General features: G+C 40.3%; 1 protein-coding gene across 1 annotated transcript in view; it reads left to right on the top strand.

Moving 5' to 3' along the window:
- The window catches only part of CFAP47 (cilia and flagella associated protein 47), a 268440-nt gene that overhangs the window by 184532 nt on the left and 56291 nt on the right, over nt 1-27617 (top strand). Inside the window, exons 54-57 of the mRNA XM_077781662.1 lie at nt 8293-8404; nt 15541-15645; nt 17366-17522; nt 24680-24775. Coding sequence (XP_077637788.1) covers nt 8293-8404; nt 15541-15645; nt 17366-17522; nt 24680-24775 — 470 coding nt within the window. The remainder of the gene's footprint in view (nt 1-8292; nt 8405-15540; nt 15646-17365; nt 17523-24679; nt 24776-27617) is intronic.

The following is a 27617-nucleotide window of genomic DNA, read 5'->3' as shown; positions in this document are numbered from 1 at the left end:
CTGTGGTACGATCCAGGCTTGCAGGGGCTTCAAGGCGATGGTGAGGCCGAGAAGGATGAGGCTCAGGGATGACATCGTGCCGGGTGGTTTTTTGGCGGAGTGCGTGTCTGGGGAATAACTGAAATATAAATTAATACTCGAAATCGGGGAGGTTTAGGTGGGAAAGGAACAGAGATTCCCAGGAGCCACGGGAAGGAGAGGAGGAGTTGGGCAAAGGGAGCTGGGGATCGGGTGAGAGGGACCTTCTCCGCCGTCGGAGGGCGGCGTGCTCAACCTGAGGACTGATCGGTTCGTGTTTTTGGATCTTGGGGACATACGGCCGGACGAACTTGGAAGGGACCCATCTCAGGCCTGAGGGCGTGGACACGCAAGCGTATCCCCGTCCCCAGGTGACTAAGTCATAGGGTCCCTCCTGCCGCCAGGTCTCAGGATCTTTGATGAGAACTGGCGGCCTTTCCCTGACCTGGCTCTGTTCTGAGGAGTTGAAATGCCTCACGATGGGAGGGTTGAGGCATTCAAAAGAACAATTAAGGAAATTTAAGGTAAAAAGGGCCCGTGACAGCTGAACCTGGGGGGACTCATTTTTCGATGCTGAGCGCTGTTGTTTTAGCATCTTTTTGATGTTCTGGTGAGTCCTCTCCACCACGGCTTGACCTGATGGGGAATAGGCGATGCCGGTTTTATGTTCTATTCCCCATTGCTGTAGGAAGCCTGCGAGCTCCCTGGAGGTGTACCCGGGGGCGTTATCAGTTTTGATTTGTTTTGGGACGCCCAGCATAGAGAAGGCTTGTATTAGGTGTTTTTCTACATCTTTGGCCTTCTCTCCTGTGTGGGCAGAGGCAAAAACTGCTCCGGAGAAGGTATCCACGGAGACGTGGACGTATTTCATCCTCCCGAAGGAGGGGATGTGGGTGACGTCCATCTGCCACACCTCGCAGGACCTCAGACCCCTAGGGTTAGCCCCTGCGCTCACCGATGGTAGGGGGAGCGACTTACAGGACGGGCATGTGGCCACAATGGCCTTGGCCTGGTCCCGGGTTAGATGGAATTGCCGGACCAGGCCAGGCGCATTTTGATGGTACAGCTGGTGGCTGATCTTGGCCTGTTGGAACTTGTCCGGGAGTGGCGTCAGCTGTGCGGGGGCGGCAGCGAGGGAGTCGGCACGCCGATTGCCCTCGGCCAAGAACCCCGGCAGGTCGGTGTGTGACCTGATATGCATCACATAGAATGGTTGCTCCCGGTGGGAGACTAGCTTTATCAACTTAGAGAGCAACCTATTGAGGGCATCGTTGGAAACACCTTGCAGGATGGCATCTTGTGCCCTAGACACTACACCTGCTACGTAGGCCGAATCAGTAACCAAATTAAAAGGTTCAGAGAACCGCTCAAAAGCTCTGACGACTGCGGCCAACTCAGCTACCTGAGGGGATCCCTCCACCTCAACGACATCTGCCTCCCACCGCTGAGTTCGAGGATCTTTCCAAGTCACTACTGACTTGTGGGACCCTCCGGACGCGTCCGTAAAAACTGTCAGAGCCTTTAAGGGTTTCTTACTTTGAATTTGCTTTGTGGATAATGCGAATTGAACATCCGAATTGAAAATTTTGTGGGCCGGTCTCAAAACAGAAATTTTTCCGGTGTAGCTGTCTAGTGCGAACTGCAACGATTCATTTGATTGCAACAGGTGTTCCAACATTGCTTTTGTAAAGTGGCCCGATTCTAATTGTAAAGGAATGTGAATGCATTCGAAGTCACATCCTGCCAACTCCCGGATCCGCATTCTAGCTTTGCGGATCAGGTCGGCCACCAGCTCTTGTGGCTGTGTCATTCTTTTGGATCTAGTGTGACTCAGGAATACCCACTCTATGATGGAGAGTGGGTCCCTTTTGTCATGATCCTTGCCCTTCTCCAGGGTGTCTGTCCATTGGAAAATGACTCCGTGGAGGTGTGGCAGTCTGCCCAGTATGATGAATTTGAAGGGCAGGCCCGGATCACACCTGTGGGCCTGCCTGGCAGACATCGCCTCCTGGACCCTCTGCAGAGCAGCTTTGGCCTCTGGGGTGAGCTCCCTGGGAGAACTAGGCTCGTCCCCCCCTTTCAATAAATCGAAAAGAGGGGCTAGGTCTTCGTTGTTAATACCTAACCAGGGTCTCACCCAGTTTAACGACCCACACAGCTGCTGCACGTCTGCTAAAGTCCGAATTGAATTTTTTATAGCCAATTTCTGCGGAACAATGGTCCGCTTGTTTATTTCCAAGCCCAGGTACTTCCAGGGCGGCATCTTTTGAATCTTATCTTCCCGCAGCTCGAACCCTACAGCAACCAACGCATTGGTTGTCAGTTCAAGCGCGTGTGTAAGTAAATCGCTGTTGGGGGCACAAATAAGAATATCATCCATATAATGTTGGATGATCACGCCCTCGGTGGCTGCACGCACAGGGGACAGCAATGAAGAGACGTACCACTGGCAGATACTTGGGCTGTTCTTCATGCCCTGAGGAAGTACTTTCCAGTGGTATCTCTCCATTGGGGCTTCTCGGTTGATGGAGGGAACCGAGAAGGCGAACCGTGGCGCGTCATCAGGGTGTAGGGGAATTTGAAAGAAACAGTTCTTTATATCGATTACCGCCAATTCCCAATTTTCAGGCAACATCGTAGGGGACGGCATCCCTGGTTGGAGAGGACCCATATCTTCGATGACATTGTTTATAGCACGGAGGTCGTGGAGGAGGCGCCACTCGTCTTTGCCTGGTTTTTTCAAGACAAAGACGGGGGAATTCCAGGGGGATGTCGTTTCCTGGATGTTCCCTTTGGCGAGTTGCTCCTTCACGAGCTCCCGGAGCGCTTTTAATTTCTGCTTATTGAGCGGCCACTGCTCTACCCACACTGGTGTATTTGTGAGCCAATTTAGTTTTTGGGTAGGACGCTCCTCAGTGACCGCTGCCCGAAAAACCTGAGGGGTCGGGATGTCAATTGTGACCCCCCATTGGGCCATCAGGTCTCTCCCCCACAAGGGTTCCGTATAATCTAAAACGAACGGGCGTAAATAAGCCGATTGCCCGTTCGGCCCCTCAAATTTTACGATGTTTTTAGACTGTTTGGCCAATTGAGAACCCCCTACACCTTGAATTTTTCCCGCCACGTTTTGCAATTCCCATCGTGACGGCCAATCCCGCTCGGGGATAACCGTCACGTCTGCCCCTGTGTCCAGGAGTCCGTTAAGATGTTTGAACTCCCCATCCTTCCTCATGTAACATGATAACTTTGGTCTTTCCTTCCCAATGACCTGGGCCTGGCACACCTGGTAATCTTTCTTTGCTGATTTTTTCCACAAATCCTCAGGGTGTACCGGAGGCCCAGAGATCGGAATGGCTTGGGCGATGATTTGGCCCTTGGGAAGGAAGACCGGAGGATGGGAGCAATGCAGCCACAAGACCAATTGTTCGGGATCTCTAGATGTTAGACAGGGTGCGATGGTAATGTCGAGTGGCGTGAATTTTGTGTCCCCAAGAACGATATACTTACTGCGGATGTTCCTCCAGGTTCCTGGGTCCCTCGTGTCGACTGTGACGAAATGCCAGTCGTCGTCCTTCAGATACAGAGCTTCAGTCAGGGCCAACCTATATGGGGAGAAGCCAGAAGAGGTGTTAAGGACCGGCTTGGGATGGTCGGGGTCCCGGCCAAGCCAAGCGGTAGGGATGAAGTCGACATCCTCCCGCATATAGGCTGGTTCGTCCGCCGTAGTTCGATGTGTCATGTCCGGTAGATTGTCCTCAGGTGGGCTTTGATAACAATTGTCCCTCCCCTCCTCAGTTGTTAGGGAACCCACCACATTTGTGTCTTTGCGCAGGGAGGGACTGCGCTGACCTCCTAGTTTTTTTGTTTTCCCCCCAGGTTGGGGGCACTCCTCCCCTGCTGCTGCTGTTGGAATTTGATGAATTCCTCTCTCATTGGGCATCGAGAAGCCCAATGACCCCTCTGCCTGCATAGGTTGCAGGCCTGCTGCTGTTGGAATCCCCTCGGGGGTGCCCCTGGGGGGCGGCGGTCCGAGGAAGGCGTGGCTGGAGGCGTCACAGCTTCCGCAAAGGCTACCCTCCTGGCTGGTGTTCGGGGGGCCCTTTGCGTGTCCGGGGCAGGAACCGTCACCTTCTTGGCGCAGACCTGTAACATATTCTGCAAGGTCGGCTCAGGTTCCAAGGGGAGGCTGAGGATCGCCTGTCGGCATGCCTCATTGGCGTTTTGCTTCGCCACCGTGGCGAGCATTCCTTCCCTCAGCCTCTCATCCGGGACCTGAGCCTCCATTGCTCGGTGGAGCCGATCGACAAAGGTGACAAATGGCTCGTACAGTTCCTGTTTAATAGATAAAAAGTCAACAGCCGTTCCACTGGGTCTTAATTTTAGCAACGCTTTTTCCGCCGCTCTGGTGCTAATTTGCAACGCCTCCCGCGGGATCTTCTCCGCTTGCTTCCCCCCCTGTTGCCAATCCCCCTCCCCGCACAGATGGTCCAAAGATATCACCGCCCCATCCTCATCTCTGGAGCTGTCTGCACTGGCCCAGAGGTCGGGTAAAACTTCCCGAATCTCCCGCTTCCATTCGGACTCCCAGATGAGAAACTCTCCGTGCGTTATTAAACAGGAGAAGAGAGTCCGAATGTCAGCGGGGACATGTTCGGCAGAGGAGAGGGTTGCTTTCAGCAGACCCCTGAAATACTCGCTCTCTCTGCCGAACTCCTTCTGGGCCTTACAGAGCTCCTTGATCGTTTGTTGAGAGATGGGGGACCATTGTGCTAGGGGCCTGCCCCCCCGCCGCGGGGTATAGGTGACTGGTGCGGCTGAGAAGGCAGGTAGGGGTTGGGATGGATCAGGGTTCCCACGCTCCCCCCTTCCGGAACCGATGGCGTGGGAACCGGAAGTGAGGTCGTGGGAACCAGGGGGCGGAGCGGAAGAGGCGTGGCAAGGGGCAGAGGGAGTGGCCTGGTGGGAGTTTCCCTCTCCGGGGGTGGAGCTGAGGGGCGGGGTGAACCCCGCGTCACAGGGGGTGTGGTCAGGGTAGGGTGGAGGAGGGACGTGGGCGGGAAGGTCCGGGGAAGGGGCGGAGCTTCGGGAAGCGGGAAGAAAGGGATTGTGGGAAGAAGAAGAGGCACAAGTGGCGGGAAAAGAAGACATGCGGTCACCGCCATCTTGTGCCCTGGGGAAGGAGAGGGAAGGGGAGCCATTTTGTGTGGCTCGGGGAGAAAGGGGAGATGAGGGATTTTCGGGGTTTTGGGGCTCTTTAAAACGAACAGAACTCTTACGGGACGGGGCTGTACATTGCGGGGAAGAAGGGGAAGGGGTAGAAGCATGGGCAGTGCCTGCACTGCCCCGCGGGGAGTCTAGGACATTCTCAGAGAGCCCAGATTCTGCCTGCGGACGACGCCGGGATGACTGTCTGAGAATGCCCGACTTTAGGGAAGAGGGAGAGGGAAGAGGGGTAGGATTTTTTGCGCTAAGCGCAGAACTGGGGACCGGTTTGTCATCGGATGGCTGTGGCAGGCTTTCATAATGATTTTTAATAATATCTCTAATTTGTAAAGCCAATAGAGTAAATTTGGAGAGAGAAAGATCCTGCTGTCGCAAGATCTCTCTCCCTACCTGATCCCAAAAGGGGATCTGATATAATTTAGCTGCCGAAACGTTGGGGAAAGCTTGAGACAGCCACCGGACAAACTTTTTAATCTCAGATTTTTTAACTTTCACCCCCCCCATTAACAGGATGCCCACAACTTGGGTATATAAGCCTTTCTGAGGCACGGACAGTTTAGCACCCATACTGTCTGTTGGAAAATGTGCCTCAGAGCGTACAGTGGGGGAAATTAACAACTAAAAGGAGAAGACTGTCCCTCCCGCTCTCTCCCTAAACCTTCAACCTCCCGCCCGGGAAGGGAGGCACCAAAGAAAAGGGATTCTTTCCCCACCCCAGGGGAAAAAGAAAACCCAACCAAAGAGGGAATAAACCCTCAACCGGGAAGGATAGGGGAGTGCCGGGGGAGCCCAAATAAAGAGAAACCGAGGGATCCCCAAGGGAAGGACAGAAACGAAAAATCCCACTGTATCTCACCGACGAGGGGGAGCCGACTCCAGCGGTGCTGTCTGGAGCTGCCGGATCCGTCCCCCGGGAGCGCCGCCCACTAAAACGCGGGTCTGCTCCCACCGGGGGTAGCTGACGGCCACGAGGACAAAATCTTCAGGTCCCGAGGACCCTAAAATCCTCTGACGAGGGGTCCAGCGCCTAAAAACGGGGCCCCACGTTGGGCGCCAGCTGCCGCGCTCCCGCCCCAGACCCTCGATCTCTCTAGCCCCGGCTAGCTCTCCTTGGGGCGAGAGTGGGCAGTGGAGGCGCCCTCCGCTGCTCCTTAGTAGGGTTTGGAGGACGCCTTTGTGGGTCCCTGGGAAGGCGCTGGCAAGCCTCGTCAGTTGGAAGGAAAGGCGGATCCAGTTGGGGGCTGAATCTTCTTTATTGAGGGCCAACGGGGCCAACCGCACAGAAGTGGTGCCAGCCAACTGGAACAATTGGGAGGGGTCTGACACCAAGTTATATGGTCTCTGGGAGGGGAAAACCTTGGGGGAAGGATGTTGAGGAACCAATGAGGTGAGGGAAAGGGAGTGGCTCCGGGATGGGGTGATCTGGCCTGGTCCAATGGGGTTGGGGAATGGGAGTGGCCCCAGGCCCTCGCCCAATCACTCGGTGCCCTAAGGAGAAGTTTCTGGATAGAGGGGAAGGAACACCGAGTGACGGACAAGGCACCTGGGAGGGGATAGGGGAGTGACTCAGCACTTTCCAGGTTGATGGATGGGTACTGGAAAGGCGGGAAGGGAGGACCAGGCGGGAAAACAGAACAAAAGGATGTACCAACTGGGTAATAGGGGGAAACCGGGACAAACCATTGGGGAAATACAACTATAAAGAACCGTACATAAAATATAAAGAAAACGCACTACCACACATCGTGTTACAGGCTCCACAGTGGAGACATTGAAGATGAGTCAGTTGAATGATGTGCACACTGATCTGGAATTTACTGCCACATGCAACAGTTTTTCCAGCATAACCATGATAGTCCATCTGTGTGGGGTGGCAGGATTTTGATGACTTGAAGAACCTCTAACAGTCCAGTAATTTCTTACTGAAATTTTAGATATTCCAACTTAGTTTTCCCCTTGACAAAGTATTACTAATGAAAGAGACCAGGCCAAAAAAAGGAGTAGAGAGGGTAAATGTGAAAAATAGGAATTATTAAGTGAGTCTGAAGTTCCTGTGTGGAAGTTTCCTAATATTTCTTTACTCTCAGGTTTTGAGATCTCAATGATAGAATGCTTTGACAGTGTTAGTCAGAAACAAGTCTGGTGCTCACTGCTGAGGATTTATGTCACTGTTTGCATTGGAAGGAATCCACCTGTGAACAGGTTTTAGGGTCTGAAGTTACAGTCATTAAGCTGGACTGAAATAGCTTCTGAATGTTGCTTTTTATATTTTCTTTTTCCTTACTCATTTAGCTATGATTAACGGACTAATTTTTCCCAGATGATAAATATGTGGAGCAATCTGGAAGTTGACCTGCCACAGCTTTGATTAAAGGGAATATCCATTAGGAGATAAATTACAGCACAACCAATATATCTATCTAATTTTTCAAACTTTTCTTATTTACTGTTTTCACTTATTCACCTTGAACCTCCTCTCTGTGTCCCTTGGTATTACAACAAGAATGTGATTTATGGTCATATAACTTCTCTGAAAACGAAAAATGTAGTATTTTGACCAGAATAGAGGAAATTTTGGGAGTCTTATGAATTATTGCAAAAGTTTTCTCCCTATTGAAAGTATCTCATGAGTATTCTTTACCTGGAAAATAAAGAAGGAAAGTCTGTAAAATAGAGGGCCAGCTGATTTAAGCAATCACCATACTCCAATCTTTGTTCTGGGAGGGTCACTAGTCTCATTAGAATATATAATCTACATTTACAATATAATGATTCTATGATTATGCTGTAATAAACAACACAAAAAATGAACAAAATGAAATGTTGAATGAATTCAGGATTTATTGTTATTAATTATGATTATTAATAATAATTGAAGTTAATAAATATGTTTCCACACTTGTGGGCAAGTGTTAATGCAATAAAACTATTATTATTTTTAAGATTAAGAAATTTAGAATTTTTCAGGAAATAAGAAAACTTGTATGCATAATGACTTGAAATGGAAGGAGCTTTGTAATAAATCATCATTGTGCATATGATTTTTTCTAGATGGGCTCATACATACATACCTCTTGCTAATCCTTCTCATGAAACTCTGGAGCTACAAATGATTAACAGTAATCCCACCCATTTTGCAGTTGAGATTGACCCAAAACAAACTGTAAGTAAGATTTCTGTGTTTTCACAAAAAAGATACAAGATAGCCTTCTTTTAAAAACAAACTGAATTATGTATTGTACTGTGAGTTCAGAATATACATACAATCTTTTAGACATTTTAAGTACATAGTTTAGAGATTTTATAGCCTGAGGAAGAAAACAATTAAATTTGAAAAGCAACTCAAGCTGAAGTACAGATGTTTTTTTCTTTCCTGGAATGCTTTGTGAAATGGTTTTGAGCAGGACTGCAGTGTAAGTTGTAAATAATTCAGAAGATATTAGAAGGAGAAGTTGTAAACAAACCAGCTGGGTAGAACCTTCATAACTATCTAATGATCAACAGAATAACTAAGTAAACATTTAGGTTAGTAGATAAACTATTAATGGAAGAATACAATAATATCTAATATTATAAGCAACTTGCAAGGAATATGAATAATAATTTGATCAATATAGCTGCAAAAAAGCTTCAAGCAAATACTGAGAATCATTTTATTCTGCAAACTCACAGTTATCCTGAGAGTTATTTCTCTTAATCCTCTTGTTATTATATACGCCACATTTTCCTCCTCCATCACAGAAGCCTTTCCATCTTGGTGCCTAAAATTTATGTCCATTCTAAGAATAACAATGGTGTAGATTGGCTCAGCTTTTGTATGTTGATTGAGATTTGATAAAGTTCTAGGTAGTCACGGTTCAGAAAAATATTTGTTATTGATCACTGAATACTAGTTAATAGTACAGGCCCCACAAACAATTCTTTAGGTATTATTAAGTTAATTCTATGGAATATATGACCTTTTCAGGATGGGGAGATGAGAAAAGGAAGGGCAAATGCATGGAAATTCTGCATCTGAATGAATGGCATTGACTGTCTCCATGACTGCCTCTTAGGATATGAATTCAAAAACTTTAACACAAAAAAAAAAAAAAAAAAAAAAAAAGGAAAAAAAAAAGAAAAGAAAAAATGAAGAAAGAAACTTGTGCTGGACAGAAAGGAAATGATGCCTTTTCTAGACATGAAGAAGGTAATCCAGGGAAGACACCCAAGTTGGTTGGTCCCTTCCAAAGCAAACTATTCCACAACTTTATGATTCTATTCCTGAAGAATGGTTTAAGAGTCAGAGAGAGGGGAGAGGAATATTGTAATAAAATAACGCTAAGAAGACACAAAAGGCCATATGGGGAAAATAGAGGAATGATACATAGTCATTATAGGTTCAGTTTCAGCCTCAAATAAAGCAGTACAGGCAGACCAAATGTTCCTAAAAGGGGCTCTGATGGTAACAGCTAAAGGAGATCAAACTTATTTACTCAACTTCCCTATATATTGCTACATAGAATTCCATTAAATTAAAAGTAAAAAAACCATGATTTTTTAAAAAATTAAATTAAATTAAAAGTAAAAAAAAAAGAAGTTTTTTCTAGTTTGTCTTTTCTGTCATGCACAATAACACATCTTCATACACTATGTTAAACCTTGATAACTGCTATTACTAATTATTTAATGAATTGGTATTTGAATAAGAGCTTAGAAGCATAATGGATGCAAACTATATTAATTGTCTGGGAGTATTATATACTTGTTATGTTTGGGTCATTGCCACAGAAGTGGGTTAGATTTAACTGTAGTGAATTTTGGCTGCTGCAGATTGCATATTACCTTGTGCAGGAAATTAACAAGAAGAAAAGAAATATCTCTGCTCTCATAATTTATCATCAGAGAATCACACACCACACAATAGCTACATTACAATGTGTTGGAAAAAACACATTCAACACTAAGTGCAGTAATTTTCTCTCTTTCCTTTTTATTATAATCCTCAGTCCTGTATATTATTATGGATTGAACTCTGAAATGTTCCTTGTTAATTGCCGTAGTTCTTTCAGTTATGGGATAGCTTTGGTTGCTAAATGCAGCTACTTAATATTTATTTCATGTAGCTGTCCCCTTTTGAACCTATTTCTTCCATTAGAGATCCATGTTTGGAGAGGTTATGTGATTTCCTTCAGTTTTGGTGACAAAGTCAGGGGGTGGTATTTATATCACAGAATCACAGAATGATTGGAGTGGAGACCATCTGGTCCAACCCCTTTGGTAAAGCAGGTTCACCCAGACGAGGTTGCACAGGATCACCTCCAGGCAGGTTTTGAATATCTCCAGAGATGGAGACTCCACTCTGGGCAACCTGTTCCAGTGCTCATTCTCATAGGAAAGAAGTTTTTCCACATATTGAGATGGAACTTCCTGTCACTGGGAAACACTGGAAGGAGTTTGGCATTTGCCCTTAAGATACTTGGATACATTGGTGGGGTCCCCTCTCAGTTGTCTCTTCTCCAGCCTGAACAGGCCCAGCTCCTGCAGTCTCTCCTCATTAGACATGCTCCAGACCCCCAGTCGTGTTTGTGGCCTCTGCTGGACCCTCTCCACTAATTCCTTGTCTTTCTTGCACTGGGGAGCCCAGAACTGGACACAACAATCCACATGTTCTTGCTTCTGCTGAATATTTTGCATCCTAGGCTTAGTACCTCCATACAACACTGCATTCAGCTTCCAGAAGATTACTGCTTATAAACCATGCTCCGTGTTTCAGGTATTGGTTTATATTAAAAAATAAGTAATTTCAAAGCCTTTGCTGTGTGTGGAAGTTTCCCATCTTAATCATTTAAGTTTCTGTTCTCTTTAAAGCTTTCTTGTCAGCAGAAAGATTTGTGCAACCCTCAGATGAAAGGCAACAGAAAAAAACAAACTATTAGAACAGTAGATTGAAGATGGGATTGTCCAATGAAGATACATAATATTTAAAGGCAGTTAGTAGAGTCAGGTCAATAACTTTTAAATTTCATGTAAATTTTCATTTTTTTTAATGTCATCTAAGATGTAGGACTTTTGAATGTACTGGGCTGTCGATCAGAAAATATCTCAAATTGATTTCTTCAGTCCCGAAGTTATGTTAGATAAATCAGATTAAACAGTGGTATCAAAATTTTCTTTTTCTTCTCTTAAGATATTTGCCTAAAATTAATAACCAAAATTTTGACTAATATTTCAGAATTAAAAAAAAATCCAATATTATTATCATACTTCCATGTGTGTGGAAGTTTGTTTGTTCCATGTCAGTTTGGAACAAAGGGCTTTACTGAAAAATCACAAAGGATTATTTTCTATAGATCTGATTCAACTTCAAGTATGGATATCATTAATAACACGCTTTCCTGAGGTCCAGTTGGATTTGGTTCAAGTATCCGTGAACTTCAGGATGCATAATAGAGTCTAAATGAAATTCAAAGGCTTTAAATCTTTCATCAGCTTTATGTCAATTAGAAGCAGCTCTGTTACCCTTTGTTAACTGATAAAAATGAGAAAAGACTGCATATCTTACTGGTGGCTTTGCAACTGTAGCCTAAGACAGTTTAAATGTAATATAACATCTTGGATTTCTTCAAAAATTTGATAAAAGTTTTCAAGGCTTTTCTTTAATGGGGTTTGATTTAATTTGATTTGATTTAACTTGATTTGATTTAATTTGATTTTTTTTTAACAAGCTACATTTAATTTTTGTTTCCCTTCTTGTAAACCTTAAACTAACTTAATAATTTATAAATGCTGCCAAACTATCTAAAAGCCAAAATGAAAGTGAATTTTCATAAGTTCACTGTAAAATTCTATCTTGTTTTATTAGCATATTGGGTATTAGGAGTATCTGGGGAAAAAGTCTTTGGGATGTTGAGTTTTGTGTTTCTGTCCTTACTGCAGCTTTCTTTGTCTTTAGCAGAAAAGGATTCAGGTTCAGCATTTAACAGCTGAAAATTTTCAATCATCAGTAATATGTTTCCCAATTTACTATTTTCCTCTATATATGTATTCCACATATATGTGTATTATATTAACATACACATATATTTACAATGTACAAGAAAGTCTCAAAAACAGGATCATCTCCATGGCCAGAAAGAAACATTTTCACTGTAACTCTTCCGTTTGCTATTCTCCTGGCTTGTAACTAGCATAAACCTTTTCCATTAAGCTGTGTTTGTTCTTGATTGGCTTTGAAACACAATTTTTATTGAGGACAAATAACTCAATAGAAAAGGGCTGGCAGAGAGGAGTGTGATCTCTATGTGCAAGCTTTAAGAATCTTCTTAATGACCATGAGTATTGTTTTGTACAGATAGGGAACAATATTTTAGATTTAATGAAAATTTCCCCTCCTTTCTTCATTTTATAACAGAAATAATGTATTTGTAGTTAAATTCAGACTCAGTTTCTGTATTTGAACTGTTATATCTGAGATCTTATGAAGAACAATGATATCAGTTCCTTTTCACATGACTATTGTGGAAGGCGTTTGTTTATTTAAATAAAATAAAAGAAAATAAAAGGCTGAAGATGTGTTAGCATCAGCATATTTCATTGAATAATTCTATTGCCTTCTTAAAATATACTGTTTAGTATTATTTCTGAATTCTAGTTTTAGAAACATTTGATTTTTTTGGATTTTAGTAGAAAGTAAATAGTTTTTTTTTGCCTAGCTTATTTAAAAACAAATTACTTTTTGGATTCACAGAGCATCATACTGTAAAATTCAAAATGAATTTTTAAAACCAAATCCATAGTGTAAAAATTAACAATCCTTTCTGCTTTCAGAGCAGGCAGTCTGCTGGATTATCATAGCTCCATGTTGATTATTTTGATGCATTGTGGCAGTGCATTTTCTGAGTAATGATAATATGTCAAGTAATACTTATTGGAAATCGATCTCCTGCCTGTTTACATCTCTGTGGAAGAGTTATTATTCTGAATAATATGGATGTCTTACACTGATATTACTCAATATTTTAAAAGCTTAGTGCTAATTTAATGATTTAGTGTTGGTCTATGCCATCCTGTTTTACTTACTTTTTCATTTTAATAAAAAGTATTTGGGAGGGGTTGTTTTTTACTAAGTTTCTTTCTCCATTTGTAGGTCTTCATTTGATAAATGAGCCTGACTAGTAGGTAGGAACTGGACTGCAAATGAAAGTATAATTAAGTGTTATGGCAGTAGTCTGATGAATTACTTTAAAACTTTCTTCCTCAAAAAAGAAAATAACATTTCATGTTTGGTGTGTTAGTTTAGCACATCTGAGCTCTGTCCTCTGTTCTGCACAACCTTCTGCAGTGACAACAGTAGGAATATCTGTTCGAGGCACATCAGCATCCTCGTCCCTCATTGAGCTGGTATTGATGACTAAAGATTTTTAGGTTTTTATATATTTTCATATACTTGTGACTCTGGAGACTGCTAATACATGGTTGTAGCTTTTAGTTCTTTTCCTACCCTTTTATCTCTACATTTCAGAACAATAAGCTAACCTCCTAACACATTCCTGAAATACTGTTTAGACTTATTTTCAAGAAGACAACCTACAACAATGATGTTATGTTTTCCAACCAGAATCTGAGAAGACACAAGAAATGGGGCAAAGAAGCCCCTGGACTAATTCCAGTGGGGCAGTACCTGGGTAAAACTACCTAAGCAACTGCACTTCTAATTGGACAATATTTGATAGATATACTAATCTTATAAAAATTGTAGAACTAAAAATAACCTTATAAAAATTGTAGAACTACTGTATTACATGTGCATATTGCAATATGGGGCACCCCAAAGGCCTTTCAATTAAGGATTTGCTTTTATTTGTTATCATTTGAACATATAAATGTTTGGAAGGATCTGTGTTTTATTCCAGGAAACTCTACCTATTAATACACTTAGGGGATGAGTGGCAAGACCAGGACCAGCATAGCTCCTGCCTGAGCCCGGCTCTGGGCTGGCAGGAAAAGCCGTGGGACAGTGAGGAAAAGCAGCAAAGGCTTGGGTGATGGATGGGATTCATCCATCTTCACAGAGATTGGATGAGATCCATGTCCCAAAATAATGCCTTTGTGGGGGGCTGGGGACGGGCCAGGCCTTGCTTTGTGAGGGGACAGTGAACCCAGACTCCCCAGCCTGGCTGAGCTGTCAATGAATGAATGAATGAATGAATGAATGAATGAATCAATCAATCAATCAATCAATCACATACTGGGGTGACGCTAACCCAGCTTCTGATTGGCAGAGTTATCCATCAATCACACACTGGGGCAGTGCTAACTGGGCTCTGATTGGCCAACTGACTGGAAGACCCACCTGGGGGCGGGCCAGTGGAGCCGTGGAGCTTAAAAGATGGCACACACCTGGGCAGTGCCTTCTGCTGGAGTTTCTATTGCAGTCATGCTGAACAGTTGGAGCTGGCAGTTCTGTGTGTGCTTTGTCAGTCCCAGCTGTTGTAGGGTGTTGTTTTGACCTTCATTTATTGCAAATTATATTCATTTTATGAAACACAGGTTAACTGCTCATGATATCAGTCAATTACCTTTTTATCTCTTCTTACATGCAAACATTGTTTATACATGTATAATATTAAAAAGCTAATTCGTGTTTTTTTATTAAATAAATAGTCCTAGTAATTGTGTATTCAGTGATTCTGGCTGATCACACTATAAATGCATTGGCATTTTTAGTCTTCATAATTCAATTTATTTCCTGCTTATCTGTTTCTTGAAAACAGAAATTAATCCATTGTAGTCATCTACTTTGGTTTTGCCTATGCAATTGAGTCTCAAGTAGAATACTTGAGGTGAAGAGAAAACCTGCAGTGTTACTTACAGTTTTATTTACAGTTTTATTTTTGCTAAAGGTGAGCAGAAAAGAGACAAAGCACTGTTTTATTGAAACTTGGCATGTATTTCCTTTGTAAGTCAGTTTGTGTCCATGGGGTCAGTGCCATCAGACACCACAGCGCTGTTGGAATGGTGTTGGAGAGCTGCTGCCCGTGTCCTTGGAGCAGTTGTAGCCCCAGCCCTGGGGCTGCTGGGCAGTGGATGTGCAGGGACTGCCTCTGGCATTGCTTGCTGCAGTAACTCGCTGCCTTCGCAGCCCGTGCTGGCTGAGGGGGGAAAATGCATCTGGTGGAACACATTCATCACATACACATCAGCCCTGTTGGTACAAAGCACAAAACAGAGACTCAAAAAAATTGATTTCCTCTCCCTTTTTTTTTTTTTTTTTTTTTTGTTTGTTTGTTTGTTTGTTTCTTTCCTGTGTTTGTACAGCTGACGATTCCTCCTCAATCCATCACTCAGCTGCCTGTGAGATTCTGTCCCTCTGCCCTTGGAAGACGCAATCACACGGCAACAATAACCTTCAAATGCCCAAAGGTATGATAATGTGTACCCAAAGCACTTGGGATTCAGTTTAGATACTATTAGATAGATAGTATTTATACTATAGATAGTATATATACTATCTATATACTATAGTATATCTAGTATAACCTATAGTATATACTAGTACTAGTATATACTAGATACTAATACTATATCTATATGCCATTGATAGATACTATACATACTATCATATTAGATACTATTTATGATAGGCAAGGAAGTAAAAGTTTCAGCCTGTAGGTCAAGGTGAATCTTAGTGACTAGATGCATAATGAAAGAGCAAATATGAAGATGTTAAAAACTTGTAATTTGTTTTATCCTTACTTTAACACAGAAATTATTCTGTTTACAGTATTAAAATGTGGCATAATGGCCTAGGAGCTAGAAGAGGTAATGAATAGTTTTAGCTTGCTCAGTAGCGAGTTCTGCTGGTTTTAACACTAGAAGACTGGCACTTCTTAGGAGTGTCACCTCTGAAATTAAATTTTTTGGTGTTTTTCCCAATCTCCTAAAAATCAAATTGTTTCAATTTTTTATCTGATCTGAATTTCAGAAGATTACACACTTGAAAAAGTGAATTCTACCTTTCATTTTATATCTGAAAATGTTTTTTACTTTGAACACCTTAGAACTGTTGACTTTTTTCTCTGAATTTTTCTGAAGTTGAATGACAAAGAAATAAATAAAGAGACATGAGTCATCAACATGACCTACTAACTTTTCTTAAATTACTGGAATAAAAAAGAGAAATTGATAGTACAATGTAAATGGCAATATTTCATCATGGAAGATGTGGTTAAATGAAGCCTTTGCTTTCTGTGTAATTTCCTCTCTGTATGTTTTTTTTTTTTTTTTAGTTTCAGATATCCTAAAAGACTGCTGACCTGTGAATTATTCCAGTTGAGTGCTACCAGCAGCTTTCAGTAGTGTTTTAAGTAATGCTAAAGAGCAAATATTCTTTTATATGAAGAAAACAAATACTGAAGGAAGTCATGTGACAATTTTTTTGTCCTAAAAAAGTATGTTGAACAGACAGATTATTTGCAGATGATGTTGGCGCAGCATTTCTTTTCACAATCTCTCTTAAATATTTAGTAAGGATAAAAACAAAAGACTGCAATTCTAATATGAATAGTATATATCCAAGGTTGGTTCAAGAGGACACAATGTCCTTATCTTCTCTGACACCTGATGGTCCACAGAAATTTTAGATCTATTATTTCTTTCCAATATCCTTGATTTTTCTGAGTCTAAAGGTTAATATTCATTATTATTTTTGGAGCTTGTTGTGTTATTCTACTGCTGTCCCATCAAAAAATTATTTTCTTTCTTCTTTGTCTTTTGGAGAGAACTTCTCACTTAATCTGCTTTCAGGTTTTAATATATGTTCTTTGAATTTTGTTTTTGCAACTACCTACACCTTTCCATTCCCTACTCTGAAAGCTCTGAGTAGCTGGATGGAAGTTAAATACTGGGTGCTTGAAATAGGACAGAAATTAAACACAAAAAAGAGATGTAGACAACTTCCAGAATGAAACTGTTGATTTCCAGATAGCAATACTTGGAGTAACAACAGCTTGAAGAATGAAAAAAAAAAGCAAAAATTAAAGTTCACTTTAGCAGAAACACAGAGCAGAGGAACAAAGAAGTCGGCAAAATACTTTAAAACCTGACTCATCAAATAATAAATAATGGCATGTTCCATTCACAGTTTGGAGAGCGGATATTTCACCTGACGGGGTCTGGAGCTCCTCCAGAGCGCATGGAAGCCATCACCATAAGTGCCTGCATTGGAGAATACTCCTCTGCCATCGTATCCTTCGAAAATCCAACTGCTGAGAATGTGGTGGTAGATATCGTGCTGGCAGGTACAGGGCTTTGGAATTTTATGGGGTTTTTTGAGTGAGGGAAGGAATTTAAGCTCCTTGGATTTCATTAGAAGTGTGAAAGGGATGTGATTAAATTTTCCTCGTTCCATTTTTTGGCAATAGAGTTCTTGTGTGTTGTCCAAATCCACCCTGAAAACTCTGTAGAGTGTGCTGTAGGAGACAGGAAAAAACACAAACCTGTAACAATTTTTCACAGAAGACTTCTTAGGTCATGCAGCCTCATGTGGATGTGCAGCTGCTGGCTGGCTGTGTACTGCACTGCAGCACTTTGGCAACAGGAGACTCCTGGGATGTGTTTTGGTAGCTCTGCCTAAGCCACCTAGTTAATGTTTTGCTTTGCTTTTGTTCAATATTTTATATTATTTGGTAAGATTCTGCATAACTTAAGGAGTTAGAAAAACGTTTTTAAGGTTTTCTTTGCGATTTTTTTTTTTTTCTGATGACCTTCCAAGCAAGTATGTTTCATCAATATTTTCAAAAATGCTTTAAAGGATGAGATCCAGAATTATCAGAGATAACAAATAATTGTCCATACTGGGATTTCACAAATGCTGTAAGAACTCAAGTTCTGAATCCCACATTCTCATTAATGACTAAAATTTACTCAGTCAAAAAAGAAATTTCACTTCAAGTGCACCAGAAGGCTTTAAAAGATTTTCTGAATCTCTACCTAGTCAAACATAAGTGTAGGTAGCATCAGAAAGCAGATGCCAAAGCATGTCCTGACATCTGCAAATAACAAAAACTGAAAATAAACCTTGCAGTTCTATCTTCATAAATAAATAAAAGAGAAATAGCAACCAAACCATAAGATAATAGTAAAATCAAGCCTGTTCAAAGGTAAGTTTTAAGCCATGTTTGCTTAAATATGCCTCAAACACACTTGTGCTGTGATTCAGGTTTGAGGCATATAGAATAGCTTTGTCCACATCCATGGTTCATATATGGGGGATCTGGGAAATACGTTTACCTAAAAGGTCAGGAGCATTTTGTTCTCATGACTAAACACTTTTGCTGACCAGGATTTTTTGTCAGACTTCAGTGCAATTTCCCCTGTTTAACATATTTAATGAAATATTTTCATTTGTGACTGTCATTAAAGAGAGTACCATTTGTAAGTGACCAGATCTCTTGTGAATTCCAGCTGATGTTCTCTTCTGGAAAACATTAAAAGAAGCAACAGCATGCAAAATAATCAGTGCTTACAGGCCAAGTGAATAATGGCCAGGATCCTGGGGACTTTACCAGAGTTCAGGTGCTGAGCAGAATAGCTGGCAGAGAGGGGGATCCTGGAATTGAGAGAGACAGAATCTAGTCCAGCTTCCTACTTCCCTGGCATCTAGGTGTCCTTAAGTGACAAGGAGCACTGCAACTGGCTCTGCACACAGAGACAGGGCAGTTGCTGCAGCAGGTGGCATTCAGTGCACGTACACAAGGCTCCAAAGTGCTTCTCACAGTTAGAAAAGGAAGGTAAATGTTGACTGCACACCACAGGAGCTGATCTTGGGCAGTCATTGCTTCTGTAATGGAAATGGAAGGTAGGAGCGTGGAAACTGCAACTCTGGTCTGAGGCAGTCAGGAGTTGTAGAGGTTTCTCCCTTGTGGTAGATGAGTGATGCAATTATTGACTCTCACAATTATCACGTATATAGGTTAAGAAAAGTTTTATAGATTTATAGTTGTTTCACCCTCTCATGTTGTTATCAAGGGACATCCAAGGCTGGGACAGCCAAGGTTGGGACATCTGGGAGGGTTGGCTTGTCACTATGGAGACATCTGACCTCCAGTCAGGATTTGAGAAGTGATCTCCACCACTGGACAGCAGAGAAGGGGTCAATGGACAGAACCTTGGGAGGGGTTAAAGGGTTAAAAAACGAAACCTCCATTGTGTGGGTGAGCACATGGTGGGGAAAATCCATTCTCCCGGGGCCATCTCTATTCAGTCTTCTGTGGTATTTTTGCTATGGTTTAATAAACCTTTGTAAAATTATGAAAAGTGAGCAGCCATTTCTCACACCCTGGCATGCAGTGTGAATGGTAGGAGCCTCACCAGTTGGTAGGTGACCTTCCTGTTTGGAGAGGAGAATGGGCAGCCTGTAGGGGAGCAACAGGCTGTGGATTTAAAGCAGCTGAAAATATTCATACCAATAAACCCAAGTAAAATTCACAATGTAATAAAACAGTTGGCCAATATGATTGTGAGACTGTTGTTTTTTATGAAAGTTCATATTGATCAGGAGATTTTTCTGTTGACTTGGAAAAGGCTTTGTTGTTTCTTCCTATGAAAAGTGATAGAAGGAACACTGGAGGAGCAGTAGGATGATCAGCCTCACCTGAACTCCTGGTGGGGTCATTGGACACTTCCTTTTGCAGTGTGGGTAGCCCATGATTTGAACATTCTCTTACAGTCTGTGTCTGAGCCCATGAAGGTCAAGAAGGTAATCAGGAGTAGTCAAATGGATTTCTTAAGTGTAAATCATAATTGACAAATGTGATTGCCTTCTGTATGGAAATGAGTGATTATGCAAATAAAGGAGGAGCAGTGAATGTAATATACTATGATTTAGTAAGACTTTCTCATTGCATCCTGTAACATTCTTGTTTGGAAGCTAAGGAAGTCTAGGCCTGATAAACAGACTGCTGAGTGGATTGGAAACTTGGCTGAGCTGTTGGTCTCAAATGATAGTGATCAACATCTTGGCATTCAGCTGCTATGAATGTTGCACCCCAGGGGTCAGTCTTGGGGCCTGTATTATTCAAGACCTTTATTAATGACATGGATGATGATAGAGATTGCAATGCAAATTAGGGAGAGGAATGGACATGATGGATAGTAGAGCTTCAGTCCAGAGGTACCTTGATAAATTGTTGGTGTACCTCAGTTTTGAATTGCTTTGTTCATCAACACATCATTCCTGGAACAGCTGAAGACAGAGTGAACTTTTGCATTATTAGTAATACGATTTTCTTGCTAAAATGTTAACCCTTTGTATTTTTCCCTCACTCCATCTACCTTGTGTGCTTATCTTAGCCCAGACTGTGTGGATTAGAAGTCTTGTGAATTACTGGCTGTATTTGACCTGGAAATAACTGATTATGCAAACTTTTGAAGTGTAGGAGTGTATTACATCTGTGGTATAAAGTTTCCTGTTGCATATCATAAATGCAGGAAGCTCTATTCTAGTGGAAAGTGCGAGCTGGGATTGTGATTTGTACAAAACAAGAGCAATTCAGAGATGCAAACTGCTTATCTTACTGAGAATAAATCTAGTGCCAGACAGCTCAGTTTAGTATTCCATTACTATGAGGTGTAATTTGTAAGAATGCCAATCCAGTGTGCTGTTCACAAAATAATGGAGAAGAATAATCAAATTCATCTGTGATGCAACTTAATAAAAAGAGTATTTATAGAGCTTAAATATTGCAACTAACACCTTGTAGATTGTGATATTCTGAGAAACAAGAGAAACTGCATTTTTAATTATTCTAGTGAAAACAGTCATCTTTTTGTTGAGCATTAACTTGTCCCAGGGACCTGTTCATAAATAGTGACAGAGACAGAAATATCTGGCTTAGAAAGTTATGGACTAATGTTTGTTTTTATGCATCAGAAATTTTCAGTCTTCATTTTTCTTTACCCATAAGTAGACCTGACATCACGATGATCTAATGTTTCTGTGATCTGTAGAATTACAAAAGGTCATATTTGAAAAAATAAATTCTATACTGCAATCTTTATGAAAGGGTAATCATATCTGTCCTTTAAAGTCTATATTGAATTTTTAAAATCAGATTAATTGTAATGTTAATTTTCTAATTCAGTTGCTCTTGATGACCTGTGCATAAAGCTTACTTTGTTTTAATTGCAACAAGATAGTTAATTTATGCATTCAAGCTGTATTTAGATATTGTTAATTCTATTATTTGCTTTGTATAGGAATACTTAACTGTAGTTCTTATTTCCTTCTTTCCAGAGGAAGAGAAATCTATTCTTATAAACAAAATTTTGTATACACAAGTTCAGTTTAGCATTCCTGACCGTTACATATCTTGAGAAATATGTCAGACTTATTGCTGGTGTTACTGGAGGCCAGAAAGAGGGTGGAATGGGGAAATCAGCAGAAGGCAGCAACTCAGAAATCAGAGTGACATATCTGACTGATCTTGATCTTGAGAAATTGTCTTTTAGATCATGGGCCCCTTCTTAGAATTCAGTGTGTCAGCATTGAAAGTAGGGCATCTTGATTAAGGTGTAACAGCAATAAGCATCAACAATTACAGATTTGCTTCATGCTTTAAAGAAAATTACACAAGTTATCTCTCTTATTTTCAAGTGACATTCCACAGGCAATTTCAGCCCTTTATAGATGTGAAATTATGTTTAGAACAGCAGAGTTCAGGAATTAGACATTAATTGGGAATTGTCCTATCCAGACCATTTCTGAAGCTTCCATTTGCATTTCTGAGGCTTTGTCAAACCCAAGAGCATTACTCCTCAGAAATGTTTCTTTTTGTGAATTTTGACTGCTGTTGCAGTACAAACAGTTCTCTATTTGGGATAATTATAGAGCAAGTAAAACTACTACTACTACCACCCTTGATCTCTTTAAACTAGGTATTTTCTTATTGAATTTAATACCAATATGTTTTCTTCCCAGGATTTAGACACTTGGATGCTTAAATGTGCAGCTCTAATTCAGCTTGGCATTCACAGCTACATTAAGAGTAGTCATGTGAGTAATGTTTATTTAGCAGCAGGTGGTTTTCCCCAAAATGAGCTAGTGACCAGAACTGCAGAGTATGCAGACTCTTGTCACAGATGATTTAGCAACCTGCACTAGTTCAGCTCTTTTAGATTGAATGATACTGATTTTCTGTAAATACCACTGTATAGTATTTCCACTGAGTTGTAAATAATTGAAACTACTGAAATCACCAGTGTAAACCAGAGTCCACAGAGTTAACCTGTGGGATCTAGTATCCCTATTATCTAGGGATAATAAGAATTATCCCAAAGTATTAATGGTTTGTTAATACTATAATGCTTTATTTCAGTCAGTGGAGACAATTTATTTCATTTTTACAATGGTCCAAATACATAGTTAAAAAAAAAATTCAACATCTTTTATAGAGGTTATTAATTTCAGAGTTTGAAGGGCTGTGCTCAAAGAAAAGATTAAACTTATAGCAGTAATTAGGAATTGGATAAGGGAGGTGGATTGGTTCCTCTGGAATCCAGTATTACCTGCAGTAATAAGAGTGATATCTGTGGCAGTGTATAAAATTGCTTATTAAAACTTACCCTATGTCCAAGATAAGGCTGCATTCACAGTAGGTTGGGTGTGTTTTTTTCCATTCAAAGATTTCCAAACTGGAATTGCAACCTTTTAAATGTACTTTGCAAAATATTTTCAAACTGCTTTCTGGGACTTTATGCAATTGTACTAAATACTCTAAAGACAAGTCTGCTCTTTGGTCATTTTTCGTTCAGACAAAATATATTGGGCTAAGTATTATTGCATATATGTGTGTGTGTGTATATATATATTTGTCAATGTTAGAGTGAAATAATAAAGATGTGAAGAAATTTTATTTTTAGTCATCTAGTCAACTTAGAATATAAGTGATAGCATCACTTTGTGGTCATTCTGACATAATTCAAACCATTATTTTAGCTACCAATTAAAAAAGATAACATGCAATGTATAAATGCAGCTCTGAACTGATAAATGCAATTTTGAAGCATCATGAATAATAACCTTGTGCCTTTAATTTCATACAGTGAAACTATATATTTCAGATAAAAAAAGATCTTGAGATTAGTTAGCTAGCTGTGTGAAAATTACTTTTTAGCTGAATGTGTAGAAGGATATAAACTAAAAATAAATACCATATATTTTAAAGTTTGAAAAAATCTTCTAGTAGGGGAAATTTAAAGTATTCAACTTTTTAGCATCCTGAAAAATAAGATAGAATATAATTATTACAGAATAATTAGCATTGTAGAGGAAAATTTCACTGTTATTTTTGCCACTGCAGTCTCTCAGGTCAGGAAAGAAGATGATACAGTTGTTTTATTGATATATTGAAATGAGCGTATTAGTTTTTCTTATGCACCCATCATTTAATATTTGGCAAGGGCCCTTCAATTATTTTTTTTATTTCCTCACGGTTGGCAAATCCTACTTTGAACCTCTGTGCTGGTTTCTGAAACCTGAAACCTTGTTCTTGAGATGAAATAATTTTGAGGTTGTTCCTCTTCCAAGAACCAAGAATGATAGTGCCAAGAGAGCTGTTTTCTGCCTTTCTGAGCGGTTTTGGTCATTATTCTGTTTCTTAAAGCTAGCTTAACTTTGTTCCATAACCCCAAATGACAGTCTTCCCTTGCTGTTGGATGAGTCCTGTGTATCCCATCTTGCTGTCAGCAGTTCATCATTCAGTATTACCAAACTTTAATATGTCACATTATACAGATATGGGCTATCTGTTGGTCTCAGGTTCTTGGAGTTAGCTGCTAGACACATTTCTTACAAGGAATTTCCTTTGGTTCCAAAACCTGTTTATAAAATTTGACTTCAAACCAGTTTTTCCTGTCTTATTTTTCGTTTATCCACAGCATTGGCAGTGATCAGTGGAACAATCTAAATAATGTCTAAATCCTCTGTCTTTATGAAGTGATCTGTTGGTTGATCCAGTAACTTGCTGACAAGAAAGCAATTCTTATCTGCAGCTGTATCTGTACTGCTGGTCCTGAACCTGTGCCTCTTACATTTCATGTCACCATTGGCTTTCATTGCTACTTGATTTTTTCATTTAGAAAACAGTTTATTTCATAATCTGTAATTGTTATTTAACTGAAAAAGTTTTAAATTTTGTGTTTTCTTGATGCTGTGTTATTTCCTTTTCATTCTATTTAAAAAGATATCCATATTGTATCTATACTTCACAGTGAGGAAAATAATGAGAGAACCTTTAATCAGAGCAGGGAAAAAAGGGGCCATGTTCTCTCATTCAAGAATGTGTTTTATAAAACTTGTATGTGAAGATGTTTTATTGGGGAAGTTGTTCCATCAATTTTGAATTCTAAATGGGTTTCCACAAATAATTTTTAATTTTTAATTTTTTTTTTTTTTTAGATCAGGAGCTGTTGAATCAGCATCTGAGTGCATCTGTCCTGTCCCAGGCCACCTGTAAGGAATCTGTTTTTCAACTTCTGGTTAAACAGCCACAAGGTATGTAGCTTCATAACGCTTAATATATATTTCAACTATTACTGTTACTTATTTTATCAACTTAATCTGCAACAAGTCACAGTTTCCTAAAACATGAAGTAGCAGAGTGGAAAAGCATGTAATTTTAAGAAAATTGTTTTAAAATAAAATTTCTGTAGTTTAAAGGATCAGTTAAGAAGAAAAAGACGAGGAAAGAAATTCCAAAATCAAAGAGTTGGACAATTGTAACTACTTTTAATTTTTTACCAAATTAACAGAAAACAAAAAAGAAAATTATTTAATATTAAATACACTTATGTTTATCTTAAGCCTTTTCAGTCACTTTAACTCATTTTTGTTTTGTTCAGGGGGATTATGAACTGTTTTTTGGTTTTCTTTGTTGTTTGTCTGGGCTTTTTAAGATAATTTTGGTCTAGAGTTTCTGGGAAAATTTTCATAGGAAAATACAGAAAATAGTACTTGTCAATTAAAAAGCTATCTGGAAATAATTAAACTATTTGGTTTATTATCAAGAATCAAATTTTAGATGTCATTTCTGGTCATATATGATCTGAGATGGAATATGAAATGAACGAATTGTTTAGTGCTGTAATTTTACAAAAATTTATTTTTGACTTGTATATGAGAATAATTGATTTATTTAATTTATATTATGTTATTATAAGGCTTAGATTATCACAGAAATTGCATATTTTAGTAATTTAAAATAATTCATTGATGAAGTATAGATTTCTGTGCCTATTTTAAATATACTTTCTACTAATTATTTCTATTGATTACTTCTCAGATATGCTTTCTAATTTTAGAACACACAGTTAAATTATTTATATCTTCAATTATTTACTAAATAAATTAATTTTCTTTGCTCATATCCCGCACAAATATGTGTGAGCATCTGTTTCACTTTAATATAGATATCAGAAAATACCATACCATTTTCCTTGAAGAAATAGTGTCTATCTCACATTAAAGCCCGTGTTTAGAAATATGAAATGAGGATCACTTATTTACAATTTTGTTCAAAAAACAGTTGCCATATGCTATGATTTTCCTGTAGATCTAATTGATAGATCTTTATTTTGTAAAGGATATTGCAGACCTTACTGTTCCCAGCAGGGAACTATTTTTGGTTTTCCTTCTGGAAGTTTACTATGCCTCAAAACATTTCTAGGGGTTATAGAAAGAAGGATTTGGAAGACAATGAGGTGTAAGAATTGATCTGCATGCCATGTCATTTATATATATATATATATACATTTTTCATGGTTTCATCCCAGCCAGCAGCCAAGTCCCAGGCAACCACTCACTCACTCCCTTACCAGCAGGATCAGGGAGAGAATTGGAAGGGTAAAAGGTGGAAAACTCATGGGCTGAGATAAAGACAGCTTGATATGGGTAGTAAAAGCCACACAAGCAAAGCAAAGGAAAACAGGGAATTCATTCTCTGCTTCCCAAGGGCAGGCAGGTGTTCAGACATCTCCAGGACCCCAGCACATCTAACAGTGACTTGGGCAGACAAACCCCATCATTCCAGACCTCCCCCCTTGCTCCTTCTTTCTGCCACTTCACACTCTGATCCATGATGCCGATGCCACATGGTCTGGAATGTCCCTCTGGTCAGTCTGGGTCACCTGTCCTGGCTGTGTCTCCTCCCAGCCTCCCATGCACACCACTGTCCTCACCAGCGTGGCAGCAGGAAAAGCAGAAAAGGCCTTGGTTCTGTGTAAGCCCTGCTCAGCAGTAACAAAAACATCCCTATATTATCATCACTGCGTTCAGCACAAATCCAAAACACTGCTCCATACCAGCCACTGGGAAGAAAGTTAATTCTACCCCAGCTGAAACCAGCACATTTTATACAGACAAATACAAAAGCTGTAACTGTTGCCATAACCTTAAATATATATATTTTTTTTTTCCACAGAAGCAGTGAGGAACTGTCCAAAACAATCTAGTTCATGTACACAGTAAAACTGAAAGTGCAATGCCTTCACAAATATAAAAGCAGCAAAGCAATCTTTAAAATTGTACTTTTCCTCATCTTTTATGTCTGAAATATCTTAATGATGTGATCAGCAGATGAAAATCAGATTAGATGCAGGTGTTACTGCTTACCATTATTCCCTATAAAAAAAGAATGCTTTGAAAATGTGTTGGAACTAAATATTCTTGATAGACTTACTGGAATATGATTGCTAGATCATTTTATGAGCAAAATTCACGCTTGTGGAAAAACTGTGCTTGTTGCTAATTAATTACTTGTTTTTACCTCACTCACTTTAAAAGCTGGGAGTGGAGATAGTTTGAGAATCTAGGAGACATTTTTTCATCACCCTTTCACAAGAAATCCAAAATACTAGCCCTGCTGTGGAATTGGTACTCAGAGCAGAGTATCCTTTTTCCTGCCCTGGGTTTCCAGTAACATAAACTGTGCCACTCACCCAGTCCCCAGAGTGAAGGTTTGATCTCATTTTGCATTCAACCTCCAGTCATCACATTTTATGGCTTAGCTGCTGTTCTGGGTGAGCAATAAGCCTCTCTGTTGTAACCACTTGGTGCAGCATAAACAGGAGCAGTAAACAGGGCAGTTGGCTGAACATGCTTTTTAGCTATCTCTCTCCATATTTCTGCACAAGTTTTATATTTTAAAACTTCTATATTTTAAGCTGCTGTGTCATCTGTAGCATGTTTATCTCTTTCCCCATGAAGAACTCTGTGATTCACTCCTTAATTTTTTCTTCTAACTTTGGTTTTGTCTAAAATATATGTATTTGTTAACTTTGCTGACCACTTAGGAAGGAAAGAAGAAATATATTTGATAAATGTATTTAATGTGAGACAT

This window comes from Lonchura striata, chromosome 2, assembly GCF_046129695.1.
Source record: "Lonchura striata isolate bLonStr1 chromosome 2, bLonStr1.mat, whole genome shotgun sequence".
In the NCBI taxonomy this organism is placed as follows: Eukaryota; Metazoa; Chordata; class Aves; order Passeriformes; family Estrildidae; genus Lonchura; species Lonchura striata.
The sequence above is the reverse complement of the archived record's forward strand: the minus strand, read 5'-3'. Positions and strand labels throughout refer to the sequence as shown.